The following is a 15422-nucleotide window of genomic DNA, read 5'->3' on the forward strand; positions in this document are numbered from 1 at the left end:
AACGAAGTTCGTTAAACAGAGGTCCGACTGTAATTAAATCAAAAATGAAGCAATTTTAAAATACATAACTGATCGAATGCGCCATTAAAATGCTGGTGATGGGGCCCGGCTCGCCCCACTGTAATTTCAGCTCTGGATACTCAATAATTGCATTCAGGATTTCATTTGTAAAATAAATGATCATCCCAAACAATGGGCTCACAAACTTTAAAAAAAAAATAAAAGAATATTCAGTGGTGAGCTATAGTGGGCTGTCGCGAGCCCACTATAGCTCACCACTGAATATTCCTCATAATATTACTGCATGTGCGAATATATGCTCTTTACTGCCAAGTCTAGATAATAGGGTCATGGTAATAAACATAACTTGGAAACATGTAACTAATTAGTAGTAGTAGCAGTGGCATGTGATGCAAGAAAGCAAATGTATGAGCTTATGCAGCATCAGCCAAAAAAAAAAAATCGCACCATTCCCTCCAAATGCCTGTCCAGTTCCTCCTTAAATTTATTCAACCTATCAACTTCCACAACGACAGATGGAAGTTTGTTCCAGCAATTAACCACCCGCTGGCTAAAGGCAAATTTCTGCACATCTGTTCTACATCTGTCTTTTCTTAATTTGAATTTATGCCCCCTTAGGTTCGTAATCTGAACAAGTGGAAGGATCCCATCAGAATTCAGCGTGCTCAACCCATTCAAGGCCTTATATACCTCAATCAGATCACCGCGCAGTTGCCTAGTCTCCAGCCACTGCAATTTGCAGAATTTAAGCCTCTCTTGGTAAGAGGATCCCTTCATTCCCCTCACCAATCTTGTTGCCCTTCTCTGTACACGCTCAAGCAAATCTACATTCTTCCTAAAATGAGGCCTCCAGACCTGTACGCAGTACTCAAGGCGTGGCCTGACCATTGCCTTATACAGAGGGATAATCACCTCCTTTTCCCTGCTAGCAAAATTCCTATATATCATTGACAAAACCCCATGACCTGCCCTGGCAGCCTGTCTACATTGCTCAGAGAACTTCATATCTGACTGCACAATTACTCCCAGGTCTTTTTCATTTTCTACCACCTTAAGTGTAGTACCACACAGTTGGTACGTTTCTCTGGGGTTACTTCTACCCATATGCAGTACTTTGCATTTGTCAAGGTTAAACTTCATTTGCCACTTCTTAGCCCATCTGCCCAAATTATCTAGATCCTGTTGCAGTAGCACACTGCCATTACTGTCATTAACAACCCTGCTAACCTTTGTATCATCTGCAAACTTCGACATTAAGCCTGATATACCGTCATCAATATCATTGATAAATATACAAAACAACAGTGGACCTAACACCGAACCCTGTGGGACTCCACTAATAACATTAGTCCAAGAAGAGCAGCACCCATTCATTACCACCCTCTGTCTTCTCCCACTTAACCATCCTTTTATCCATTGTAGCAACTTACCCTTAATACCATTCTGCTCCAATTTGTACAATAGTCTTCCATGCGCAACAGTGTAAAAAGCTTTCCTGAAATCCAAATATATGATATCAAAATTATTTTTTGCATCGAGTTCCTTTGTAACCACATCATAATAACCTATCAAATTTGTCAGACAAGACTTTCCCTTAACAAACCCATGCTGTGTCTGAATTATTGCTGCAGTCCTGTCTAGATGATCCTGCAATGCATCTTTAACCAGCGACTCCATTATTTTACCCGGAACAGAAGTTAAACTAACTGGTCTGTAATTACTCGTGTCACCCTTCGATCCCCCTTTGTGAATTGGGGATACATTTGCACATCTCCAGTCCGTGGGAACCTCCCCTGAGTCCAAGGATGCTCTCATAATTATGGCTAAGGGTTTGCTTAGTTGCTTTGCTGCCCCCTTTAATATAACTGGATAGATCCCATCCACCCCAGGTGCTTTTCTTACGTTTAACTTCAACAATTTCTCTTCCACTTTTCTCTCAGTTATTACAAGATCATTAAGCACCCTGCTACAATTTGATAACCTTCAGCCATTTTCAAACCTTAATAACTCCTCATGTGTGAATATAGATGCAAAATACTCATTCAGTTTGTTTGCTGTCTGAAGTGTCTGTAAAGTATCTTCTTGGAAGTGATAAAATTCAGTTTGTGTCTAACAACCAAACAGAAATCTGCAGACTGCAAAATCCTAGGTAAGCTAATGTTCGAAAGCATGCTGTAAAACAATCCTGTGGCTGTTTCTTAATATAAATCATGTGTTATCAGTGAAATTTAATTTCACATGCGAAGCATGGATTTTAGAAAATCTCCTTACAATCACCAAATCCCCAGTTTTTTGAAAGTTAACATGTGACAGTTACATTCCAGATATTTGCCCTGCTTATTGGGAATACCTGGAAGAGCCTCATTCTGCAGCATATCAAGATGCATTTTCATGTCAGTATTTTAGAAGAAGATTGGGCCCATTATTTAGTCCTGCTAGCTATATCATACCCATAATATAGCTATTGCCTTACTCCTCAGATGGACTAATCCATTTAGAGTTACTTTTGGACCAGTAATTAACCTCTTCAATGAAAAGTACATCCTGAAAGCAGGATTTTCTTGCTCTGAGCACAATGCTCATTCTTAGAGTCCTGTGCATCAATCAACTTCATTGAGTAGCTGAAGAATTTGTTTTGTTAAAGGATGCCATTGCTTTTTCTTCAAGATTCAATGAATACTGGATTTTGATACTCCACTTTCCAGACATGTGGTATAGAGTTTTTGTTGGGCCCAGTGAAGACTTTCCAAGCACCGCATACCTAATATAACACTGATCCTGTATCCTTTAATTTCGCCTGCAACTTGTACACAAAGATATGAGTACAACTTGTGGTGTAATGTGCATTAAATGTATTTGCGACTTCTCACTGACTACAACCTCCATGCAGCAGAATTACTTCCATGCTTGTTGTTCAATGTCATCAGTCATGACTTAAAAAAAAAACACATATAGCCTATGGTTCTAGATTTATGGCATGCTTTGTATTGTTTATTTCCATCTAATGCAAGACTGGATACATAAATTACTAACTTGTTAGCATTTTTTGGTTATTTAGTCTAAATTTAAAATTTTATTTGTCTCACCCAACTTGTTTTTGTGTAAATAATTTTCATTCCAAATGCTTTACAATCTTAATCTCATTTACTTTATTTAGGTTCTTGAGGATCTTGTAGGCTGCCGTTTAATAGCACAGTATCATTTGCATTTAATAATGATTTTATTTTCACATCTTCCAAAATAAAATTTGTTAGTCACTGACATTCTTTTTTCAAATTGTCCACAAAATGATATTATATAAATATCAATAAAATAAATAAACAAAAATAAATAGATAATACACATACTGGCCAATAAAATATGAACCTTTGTATTAAGACAATCACAGACAAAAAATGTGAATAATACAATGGGGCCCCCAACGTCCGATGGTAATTCTTTCCACAAAATCCATTGTACGTTGAAAATATTGTAAGTTGAAATGAATAATACATTGTAATTCTTTCCTCAACAACACATAAAACAGGTATTTCTGACATGTTATACTTCATTTTTAAATTAAAAATCTGTTTTTCATAAAGATTATTTAATAAATAGTTAAAATATCTTAAAATAAAAAACAAACAATAAATTAGCATTTACCTTAGACTTGAAGTGCAGAGCTGATGAAATCAATGGTGGCGTAGTGGTGGTGGGACCATATCAAGTGTCAGGTGTCTTTTGTCTTCTGCTTGACTTTGGACAGTTTCTTTGCCAAGAAACTGTCCAAAGTCAAGCAAAGTGGCGATGGACGGCAAAAATTTGAATTGAACAAAATCAAATTGTGACTCACGAGATTCAACAAGTTTGGGATCATTGCCCCTCACATTATCCAGCAGAAGCAGTTCCTACATTGGAAGCTTATTTTTCTCTTTACTGAAGAACAGAAAACTCCAAGCTCCCATTCACTGAAGTCGTACAGTATCCCGTAACCCAGGCCTTCTCGTTACTGCACCAAAAAACTCCCAGCATGCCTTTGTCGACCTTTCATTGTTTAAATACTCTAAGGGTGTTAGAGTGACACACACAAGCAAAGGCTTCAGCTTAAAATCTCAAGAGGCACTGGCACCCAACAGGAGAGTGAGCCTATGTTTCATAGGCATATACCCAGGTAAACTAGCCTCATCCTTGGTGATGTACGTTCTGGGCATTCACTTCCAGAAGAGGCCGGTTTCGCCATTCTTAAAAATCTGCTGCAGAAGATAACCCTCCTGATCAACAAACTCTTGGAATTCAATTTCAATTGCTTTTTTTTATCAGCACTGGATGTCTCCCCATGCCACTTTTAATATTCGCCCTTTTATTGAAGCACTCGAACCAGCCTCTGCTGGCTTTAAAGCCTTCAAAGCACACAGCACTGCCACTGGTTGATGGAGCCTTAAGTTTCAGATCGTCATAGATCTGAAACAATCATATGAGTGATGTTCCACGCATTAAACAATAATGTTGCTGAAGAATAACAAAGACGCTAATTTGTTGAGAACAATCGTACGAGTGATGAAAGATGAACATTTCCACCCATGTATAATTCCATCTATATTAAAAAGTCATCGATACCTGCAAATATCATCGGTCCTTAAAATAAGAAATCGTATGGAAGGTATATCGGTTCCTGAAAATATCAGATGTTAATGTCATCGTAAGTTGAAGCCCCACTGTAGTGGCAAAGAAAACTGTGACTTGGGGTGATGATATGTTGCCTCATTCAGTATAAAGATTGCATAGGATGTTCGACTGCAGTAATCTGAAGCCAAAATGGGGAAAATGTGTGCTCTATCAGACTTTCAAAAATGCCGTATGATGGGTGCATGTTTAGCAGGAGCTATGATTCAAGAAACAAAAGACATAACTGGTTTCTCAAAAGCATCCAGCTCAAAGTTTTTAATGACTGGAAAGCAAGCAGTTCTTCCACATTTCATGTGGCGGAAAAACAATACTTCAAATGTGAAGCCGCTGTACTCTAAGGAGGACTGTATGGAAAAATAGGACATCCAGTCCTCCTTAATGCGCAGCAAAATAACATTTGAATTCGACCAAGCCCAGAACTGCCCTGTTCAACCCATAAGAGATGCAGGAAATTGAAGAAATTGAGTAATGGCAGTCGCCTGCCTATTTGGAAGCCACTTGTTTCAGAGAAAACAGAAAAATCTGCTTGCAGTGGTGCTGGGAATGCTATGTTGAACAGTGGAACAATGGAAGAAAGTCATTAGTCAGACAAATCATGATACACTTTGTTTTGCACTAATGGTAGGCAGAGAGTATGGCGAGAACCTCACAAAGCGATGGTCTAACTGTAACCATTCTGATGGACCCTGCTTGCCTTGTGGAAGTGGTATCATAATATGGGGAATGGGGGTTTTTTTTGCACTAACTGGGCCCGCTGATACCAGTGGAAGATTGAATATCATTCAAGGGAGTACCTGAATTTTGTATCAGATATACTGCATCCTTCAATGTTACACTTCTTTCCTGAAGGAGATGGCCACTTTATGAATGACAGTACGACAGAGAATTATGTCAGAATCATGCAAGAGTGGTTCGGAGAACATGACACGGATTGCCCACTACCTTCCCTGTCTCCCACATTCACCTGATCTCAGTCCTATTGATAACGTGTGTGATATGCTGGAGAGAGAGATATTTCATGATGAAGTTCTCTTCCTTCAACCTTTTCGCAGCTAAATGTTTTGCTGGAAGAATGGTTACAGTTAGACCAAAACACAATAAAACATCTTATAGAATCCCTGCTGTCCTGCACACTTGCTGTTATTCAAAACAAAGGTGGCCCAATTTGATGCTGAATAAAAGTTCATATTTTTTTGGCCATAGTGTGTGTATAATAAATAGTGCAGTATGATTTATCATTATATTAAAATTGGTGAGTTCTTTTTCTGTCTTTTTTTCATAGCAGATATATGTTTTCTTAAAAAACAAACAAAACAAAAGAGGTATATGATGAAAAGAAAGAATTTTTTGATAATATTCTGCTTTCCTGCAAAACTAGCTTTTTCATAGATTCAAAATTTTCGCTCTTTCTTTACTGATTTTCTTAATGTTAATTTTTGTTTATTACAGTGTTACTTAACACTTTTTATACTAATTTTAAAATTCATGTGTTGAAGAATTTCGAAATAATCACATCATAAAAATGAATAGCAAAAAATTTTAGCGTAAAGTGTGTAAGAAAAAAAAAGATACATGATAGCAAAACACTGGGCTAATAAGATTTTTTAAATTTCTTTTTACCAAATTTGATTAATTAATTTGGTATTAATTATTCAATTAATTATTAATAATTGATTTAAAAGTGATAAATGGCAATCTTTTAATAGGTGTTTGCAAAAGAAGGAACATTAATATCAATTATTTTAACAGCAACCAAACATTTAAGGTCATTCCCTCTGATAGTGCACCTTAAATGTTAAATATATAAAATATTTATTTTAAATTATGAACTGAATGTGTTGACTAAAGAGATCTTTGAATAAAATTTCAGATAGCAGTGCTTCTTTCCTTTGTCAGCCCTCTGCTGCCCTAAACAAGTTAGTCTCTTTAATGATGGAAAGGCCAGGAACAGTAGCAGAATTTTCTCTTCAGAGGCCTGTAATGATTTTCATTCTTCAAAGGCATGATCTGGACAGTCTACAGCTAGCTATGAAGCAAGCATTGAGAAAAGCAGCATGCAGAGTTTATGCCATGCAGGTAAGATGGAGTGGTAAAAATAAATTTCAGTTCATGGCTGCTTCATTAAGTTGTCGGTAAAAGTTACTCAAACATTGCCTTTCAATTGCCTTAACACTTGTTTATATTATTTTTTTTAATCAAAGTGACATAAAAAATAAATACAAGCAAAAGGAAAGTAGTTATTTTCGTAACAGTTAATTCCTGAATTGATTAGGCATTATTAACTCCAGTTGTTTGTTTTATTTATAGAGTTCTATGTTCAGAGTATTCCTGACCTTGGTTTATCTTTCACTGGAACTGAACCAGCTCAGTTTAACTTTTCTATATATATATACAGCAATACCTCGCATAGCACTGATAATTGGTACTGAAACTGTTCCGTGTTATGTGAAACCGTGCTGATTGAGATATAATTATAATTGGTTTTAATTGAATGCATACCAGAGAAACAGTCTATAAACAAATTATAATGAATCTGTAAACAATTTGCGGTTGATAGCCAATTAAAAGGATTTGAAATTAAAAATATTGCAAAAATTTTATTAATGAAAGATAACATCATTAGAGATGAGAAAAAAGCTTTATTGTTTATTTAGGTATTTCAATAATAAAGTCCAGTGAAGTCGTCTCTTCTTTTTCTCAGCGTACAAGTTTTAGACTGCACCTTAAGGTGCAGTCAAACTCTTGTACGCCGAGAAAAAGAAGCATTTTTGTAGCATCAAAACCTATCTTGTAAAATTTGCCATATCTTGATGCTACGTTCAACATTCGGATCTCCATTCATAATCGCCTTGCAGGCCATGTCAACCCCTCCACCAAAAAACTTTCTCCAATTCTTCTGTTGAAATTTTTTTTGATGCCACTTCAGTGTTATCCACTTCAGAATTGTTTTCCTCTTCTTCATATGCAGTTTGCTCATCAATTTCAAGGAGAGTTGCATCCTCTAAGTCATTTCCATGTGAGTCAATGCAGTCACATTGGCAGTGTCAAAAAAGTTTAAAATCCCAAGACTCTTCCGATCTTCACAATGTCTTTGGCAATTGTCTGAATTCGTAATTCAAAACCAGTGAAATAATTTGCCAAATGGTGCAAAACATGCTGCCAGACAGAATGCATGTTGTTGGCAGCGATTTCTATCCAAGATGCAAATATATTTGTTGATCGTATTTAAAGGAGTAAAAAATAAATTGTGAAATGAAAAGCTATCATGTCGTCTTGTCAGGATGGAATTAAGAATACTGAACACTGTTGCACTTTGCTGGTGACTGTGAGGGAAACTATTGTCACATGTGAGACAATAGAACTGGCATTGTAGCATATATGAAGGGTACATATCTAGGCTATTGAATGAGTTTTAATATGTATAGTAAATTTTTGACTTAAACTTAATTGAAAACCGTGTTATAGTGAAACCCGTGCTGGTTGAAGCCATGCTAAGCGAGATATAAGAATCTTCATAAGCAATGATGGTTGGGCTTTTTATGGGTGTGGTCTGTAAAATTTTGCGTGTGTATCATGTGCACTAAGTCCAGGCACATATAGAAACAGTAATAGCAAACTTCAGATGAAACTTCACTCGTATGAATAGACTTCTATGTTTCAGGAAGAAGAAAAAATTTGGCTTGACAGATCCAAATATAAAGTTATGCTATCATTTATTTTATTTTTTGTAGTCATTTTACTTTATTTCTTTATAAAGAAATTGCTTAGAAGTGTCCAACCCATGGACTGTGTGCTGCCCACTTCATGTTGCACAGCCAGCAGCTATATAGGCAATCTTCAAGAGTTATGCATACCTGGAGTTTAAAACTAGCATCACAAAATGTAATTGCACATTGACTTTTGAAAATATCAGCTTTTAATAATATTCAATTTTCTATATTGCTTTCCCATGTTTTATATATTTTTCTCAGAATTTAGCAGTATTATTATAAACCACATAATAGGAATGCTATTAGTATTATGTAATAATTGGTCGATTTTTGTATTTAATTATTAAATGTAAAAAAAAACTATAAATACATATTAGATAATAAAAATTAAATTCTGTTTTTTTTTTAAATTACATAATTAGTGATAAGGAACTGGTCTTGCAGCCTGCAACCCACTTGCTCCAACAATCCATGTAGCTCGTTTAACAGATAAACTTCAACAGTTTATCTGTTTTGGCCCTCGGCATAGCTCACCATTTTATGTGAGGAAATTATAATGGTAATAAAATGCAAAAGTGTTGTTATGAAAGTGGGTAGTTTGAATAAATTCAAGGAAGAACTAGACAAACAAATGATGTGTGAATTTTTTTTTTTTTTTTTTGCTTCTACTGTATAAGCTTGCTTTCTTGCATCATTTGCCAATACTAAGTACTGGGTGGGAGTGATTTTTCATCTAGTTGTAGTAGTGGCATGTGATGCAAGTAAGCAAGTGTATGAGCTTATGCAGCATCAGCCAAAAAAAAAAAAAAAAAAAAAATCACACCATTCCCTCCAAATGCCTGTCCAGTTCCTCCTAAAATTTATTGAACCTATGAACTTCCACAGCGACAGATGGAAGTTGATAGGTTCCCAGATATTTACTGGAATTTGTGGGTTGGTCACTCACAACTAGCAAGGCTTTTGTGGATTTATTGGATGATTGTTTTCTACATCAGCATGTTCGGGAGGCAACTAGAGGGAGTAATACTCTTGATTTGATTAGTATTAGTAACTGCCGCATGGTGCAAGAAAGCCTATGGCTTATGCTGCACCAGCCAGAAAAAAAAAAAAAAAAAAATCCGAACAAAACAATGAAAAAAACAAAAAAAAAAAATAAAAAAAAATAAATAAATAACTAAATAATAATAATTAATAAATAAAAATAAAATAAATAAAAAGGAAATTAAACCTATCATCCTATGTGCTTCCCTTACCCAAAAGTACTATCCAGATTACCTTTGAATTTCCCCAAACTGTCGGCCTCTACCACCCATGAAGGCAACTTATTCCAGTAATTTATAACTCGCTGGCTAAAATAAAACTTCCTGCAGTCCAATCTAAACATTTCCCCCCGTAACTTGAATTTATGTCCCCTAGTTCTAGCATCATTTATAATCTTTAAAATTTTGTCCTCATTCATTTTACTGATGCCTCTCAGAGCCTTAAACACCTCAATCAAATCTCCTCTAAGGTGTCTAGTTTCCAAACTCTGCAACCCACATATTCAAAGTCTTTCTTCATAAGGACGCCCTTTTGCCCATCTCACCAGGCGAGTTACCCTTCTTTGCACCCTTTCAAGAAGCTTGATGTCTTTCTTTAGGTGCGGTCTCCATACTTGAACACAGTATTCCAAGTGTGGTCTAACATAAGCCTTATATAATGGGATTATCACGTCCCTATCTCTACTTGCAAAAGTTCGATAGATCATCGATAGGACACCATGGGCCTTCCTTGCAACCTGTTTACAATGCTCAGAGAATTTCATGTCTAACCTTATCGTAACACCCAAGTCCCTTTCCTCCAGTACTGGGTTTAGTTGAACTCCACCAAGCGAATAAGTTTTTTTGGGATTACTGTTTCCCAGGTGTAATACCTTACACTTTGTTGGATTAAAGCACAGCTGCCATTTTTCTGACCATTCCTGAAGTCTATCTAGGTCTCTCTGAAGAAGCTCAGCTTGACAGTGATCATTAACTACTCTACCAATTTTAACATCATCTGCAAATTTAGACATCACGCCCTCTATCCCTTCATCAATGTCGTTTATGAAAATTAAAAACAACAGTGGTCCTAATACTGATCCATGGGGAACACCACTTCTTACATCAACCCAATCTGAGGAATAGCCATTTATCACAACCCTCTGCCTCCTGCCCTGAAGCCATCCTTCTGTCCATCTAAGGATTTTCCCAGTGATTCCAACCTGTTCCAGCTTATAAAGCAACCGCTCATGTGGGACTGAGTCAAAAGCTTTGCTGAAATCTAAATAAACAATGTCGAAATTATTGCCTAAATCCAGCTCGTGAGTGACCCTTTCGAAATAGCGAACCAGATTTGTTAAACATGATTTTCCCTTTACAAAACCTTACTGGAGCCTTACTGGTCTGTAGGTTCGAAAGTTTTTTCATTAAATAATCTTGTGAAATTTCAATATCATTAATTACATATTTTTTAACTTCGCTCCCACAATTTCCCATTGCCACAAAAGCCTTTTCATTTGTAAATATCGATGCAAAATAACTGTTGAGTTCATCTGCAACGGCAGCTGGTGTATTAAATTGGATTATCAGTAGTGATTCTTCATGCATTAAGAATCTGCAGATAGAGGAACCACTAGATGGCAGTGATCACAGTGTGCTGAAGTGGGATTTACTCAAAGAGGTAACTACCATCAGGGGTAAAGGGAAGGGTTATTGCTTTCGTAAAGGCGACTACGATAGTCTGAGACAGTATTTAAATTCTATACAGTGGGACCAACTGATGATGTTACCAACAGCAAATTCAAAATGGGAAGCATTCAAAGAAGCTACTAGGCTTTACATACCAACTAAGAAATATTGTTCAAGGTTTAGGCCTAAATGGATGTCAGATGAACTAATGAGACATATGGCAGAGAAGAAAAATGCATGGGATACATATAAATTAACACTTGACACAGAAGCCTATGATAGATATAAGTTGATCTGTAACCACGTTACAGAGGAGGTTAGGCAGGAGAAGGCAGATTACGAGAAATCTTTGTTTATATCTGCCATAGGCTTCTGAGTCGCTTGATAATTTATATCCATCACGTGCATTTTTCTTCTCCGTCACAAGTCTCATTAGTTCATTTGATAACCATTTAGACCTAAACATTGAACAATATTTTTTAATAGGTATGAAACTTTTAGTAGCTTCCACGATTAATTCCTTGAATGCTTCCCACTTAGAATTTACTGTTGGTACCATCGTCAGTTGATTCCACTGTACAGAATTTAAAAACTATGTGAGACCACTGTACTCACCTTTAAGGAAGCAAAAACCCTTTCCTTTACCCCAGATAGTAATTATATCTTTAAGTAAATCCCACATCAGTACACTGTGATCACTTCCACCTAGTGGTTCCTTTATCTGCAAATTCTTAATACACGAATGATCACTGCTGATGACCAGATCAAGAGTATTACCCTCTCTGGTTGCCTCTCGAACATGCTGCTGCAGAAAACAATCATCCAATAAATCCACAAAAGTCGTACTAGTGTGTGAGTGACCAACCCACAAGTTCCAGTCAATATCTGGGAAGTTAAAATCCCCCATTATAAGACATTCTGATTTACTAGCCCACTCTATTTCTCTGAACAATTCAAGTAGTTTGAATAAATTCAAGGAAGAACTAGATAAACAAGAGGTGTGTTAATTTTTTTTTTTTTTTTTTTTTTTGCTTCTACTGTATAAGCTTGCTTTCTTGCATCATTTGCCAATAGTAAGTACTGGGTGGCAGTGATTTTTCATCTAGTAGTAGTAGTGGCATGTGATGCAAGTAAGCAAGTGTATGAGCTTATGCAGAATCAGCCAAAAAAAAAAAAAAAAAAATCACACCATTCTCTCCAAATGCCTGTCCAGTTCCTCCTTAAATTTATTGAGCCTATCAACTTCCACAGCAACAGATGGAAGTTTGTTCCAGCAATTAACCACCCACTGGCTAAAAGCAAATTTCTGCACATCTATTCTACTTCTGTCTTTTCATAATTTGAATTTATGCCCCCTTAGGTTCGTAATCTGAACAAGTGGAAGGATCCCATCAGAATTCAGCATGCTCAACCCATTCAAGGCCTTATACACCCCAATCAGATCACCGCGCAGTTGCCTAGTCTCCAGCCACTGCAATTTGAGAACTTAGGCCTCTCTTGGTAAGAGGATCCCTTCATTCCCCTCACCAATCTTGTTGCCCTTCTCTGTACACGCTCAAGCAAATCTACATCCTTTCTAAAATGAGGCTTCCAGACCTGTACGCAGTACTTAAGACGTGGCCTGACCATTGCCTTATACAGAGGGACAATCACCTCCTTTTCCCTGCTAACAAAATTCCTATATATCATTGACAAAACCCCATGACCTGCCCTGGCAGCCTGTTTACATTGCTCAGAAAACTTCATATCTGACTGCACAATTACTCCCAGGTCTTTTTCATTTTCTACCATCTTAAGTGTAGTACCACAGAGTTGGTAGTTTTCTCTCGGGTTACTTCTACCCATATGCAGTACTTTGCATTTGTCAAGGTTAAACTTCAGTTGCCACTTCTTAGCCCATCTGCCCAAATTATCTAGATCCTGTTGCAGTAACACACTACCATTACTGTCATTAACAACCGTGCCATTACTGTCATTAACAGCCCTGCCAACCTTTGTATCATCTGCAAACTTTGACACTAAACCTGATATACCTTCATCAATATCATTGATAAATATACAAAACAACAGAGCACCCAACACCGAGACCTGTGGGACTCCACGGATAACATTAGTCCACAAAGAGCAGCATACATTAATTACCACCGTCTGTCTTCTCCCACTCACCATCCTTTTATCCATTGTAGCAACTTACCCTTAATACCATTCTGCTCCAATTTTTACAATAGTCTTCCATGTGCAACAGTATCGAAAGCTTTCCTGAAATCCAAATATATGATATAAAAATTATTTTTTGCATCCTGTTCCTTTGTAACCACATCATAATATCCTATCAAATTTGTCAGACAAGACTTTCCCTTAACAAACCCATGCTGTGACTGAATTATTGCTGCAGTCTTGTCTAGATGATCCTGCGTGTGGTCTTTAACCAGTGACTCCATTATTTTACCCGGAACAGATGTTAAACTAACTGGTCTGGAATTACTCGTGTCACCCTTCAATCCCCCTTTGTGAATTGGGGATATATGTGCACATCTACAGTCTGTGGGGGACCTCCCCTGAGCCCAAGGATGCTCTCATAATTATGGCTAAGGGTTTGCTTAGTTGCATTGCCACCTCCTTTAATATAACTGGATAGATGCCATACACCCCAGGTGCCTTTCTTATGTTTAACTTCAACAATTTCTCCTCCACTTTGCTCTCAGCTATTACAAAATCATTACGCACCCTGCTACAATTTGATAACCTTCTGCCATTTTCAAACCTTAATAACTCCTCATGTGTGAATGTAGTTGAAAAATACTCATTGTTTTTTTGTCTGTTAGTTTAAAGGACAACCCATGATCAGCACAACCGCATGTAATAACAGATGTACGAGATAAGACCATAACACTGATTTCTAAATGCAGTCGATGACTTACTGCACCTGAAATATGAACTAAGTTCAATATCAACTGAGAAACTCCTGTGTCTACATTCACTGTAAACTTTGTCTTAAACAAGCAGGACTTTTTGGTTGTGTGTCTGAAAACCCTGATTAAAACCAGAAAATGGAAATAAACAGTGGGCTTGGGCTAAGAGCCATAAACATTGGACATTTGAGGAGTAGAAAAACTTACTGTGGTTGGATGAATCCAAATTTGGAATATTTGGATCCAAGCGTAGTTATGTAAGATGATCAACTGAATTAAAAAAAAGGATGGCACATTGTTTGGTGCCTACAGTCAAGCATGATGGTTGTTCCTTCATGATCTGGGGTTGCTTCTGTTTTTCTGGAATAGGTGATTGTCATAACTGAAGGAATTTTAAGAAAAGATGGCAAGAAAACATTCTTGAACATAATGCAATAATCTCTGGACTTCGAATTTGTGGAAGAAATGAATCAAAGCATCTCTAAGCTGTGCAGGGACTTTCTAGCAACTAAAGAACGGGATGGGGTATTGCAAATTATGGTGTGACCACCTGAATTACTTGACTTAGCATTAGTAGAGGCATATGATGCTAGAAAGCAAGCTTATGCAGCATCGACCAAAAAAAAAAAAAAAAAAAAAACACCAATAACCCAATAAAGCTTTTATGGGATCATATAGATCATCAAGTCCATGAAGTCTGCCCATCTTCACAAAATTTATGGGGAACCTTGCAGATCGCATGGAATAATATTAGTCAAGCAACTTTTAGACACTTAGTCAAGACACTATTATGAAATTTAATTGCCAGAATTCCACGTCTGTGTAAGGCAGGAATAGTCTCGTGAAGAATATTTTGATGAAAATTCAATATAGTAGTTAATATTAATCATCTCAACAATTTTTTGCTTTAAATTTTCAGTGTTTAATAAAAAATCTTAAAATGCATTGTAGTGTGTTGTTTTTTTTTATATTAAACCTTACATTGTAACAGCTAATTTCAAAGAAATTAACAAAAACTGTTGTCATATGCTATGATTCCAAACGTTTAGGTGGGAGTGCATATACTTGTTTATACATAAATACTAGGAGCACAGCAAATAAATTTGATCAGTTTGAAGTATTAGCTAAATCAGGTAGATTATGAGAAGTTCTTGGCTAAGAATGCAAATAAAAATGACAAAGAATTTTGTTTATGTTAACATTGGATGTAAAGGTACGAATCACATTGGCCCAATGGATGTAAATGTCATGACTATTGATGATCCGTACAAACTGCTGACATTGAAATTTTGCATGTACATTTGCAATTAAAGGATATTAAAAAGAAGTTTAAAGAAGTTTAATGGCAGATACCAGAAGTATACCTAACAAGTGGAAAACAAATAGAAAAAAGTTAAAGGTGAATT

General features: G+C 36.6%; 1 protein-coding gene across 4 annotated transcripts in view; it reads left to right on the forward strand.

The window, feature by feature from the left end:
* hiw (MYC binding protein highwire) overlaps nt 1-15422 on the forward strand; it is a 1043263-nt gene that overhangs the window by 818627 nt on the left and 209214 nt on the right. For all 4 annotated transcript variants that reach the window (XM_090372846.1, XM_090372865.1, XM_090372875.1 and 1 more), the window contains one exon: nt 6557-6762. In XM_090372846.1, coding sequence (XP_090228972.1) covers nt 6557-6762 — 206 coding nt within the window. The remainder of the gene's footprint in view (nt 1-6556; nt 6763-15422) is intronic.

The sequence above is a fragment of the Mastigoproctus giganteus genome, chromosome 1 (assembly GCF_048544385.1).
Source record: "Mastigoproctus giganteus isolate SK-2022 chromosome 1, ASM4854438v1, whole genome shotgun sequence".
Classification (NCBI taxonomy): Eukaryota; Metazoa; Arthropoda; class Arachnida; order Uropygi; family Thelyphonidae; genus Mastigoproctus; species Mastigoproctus giganteus.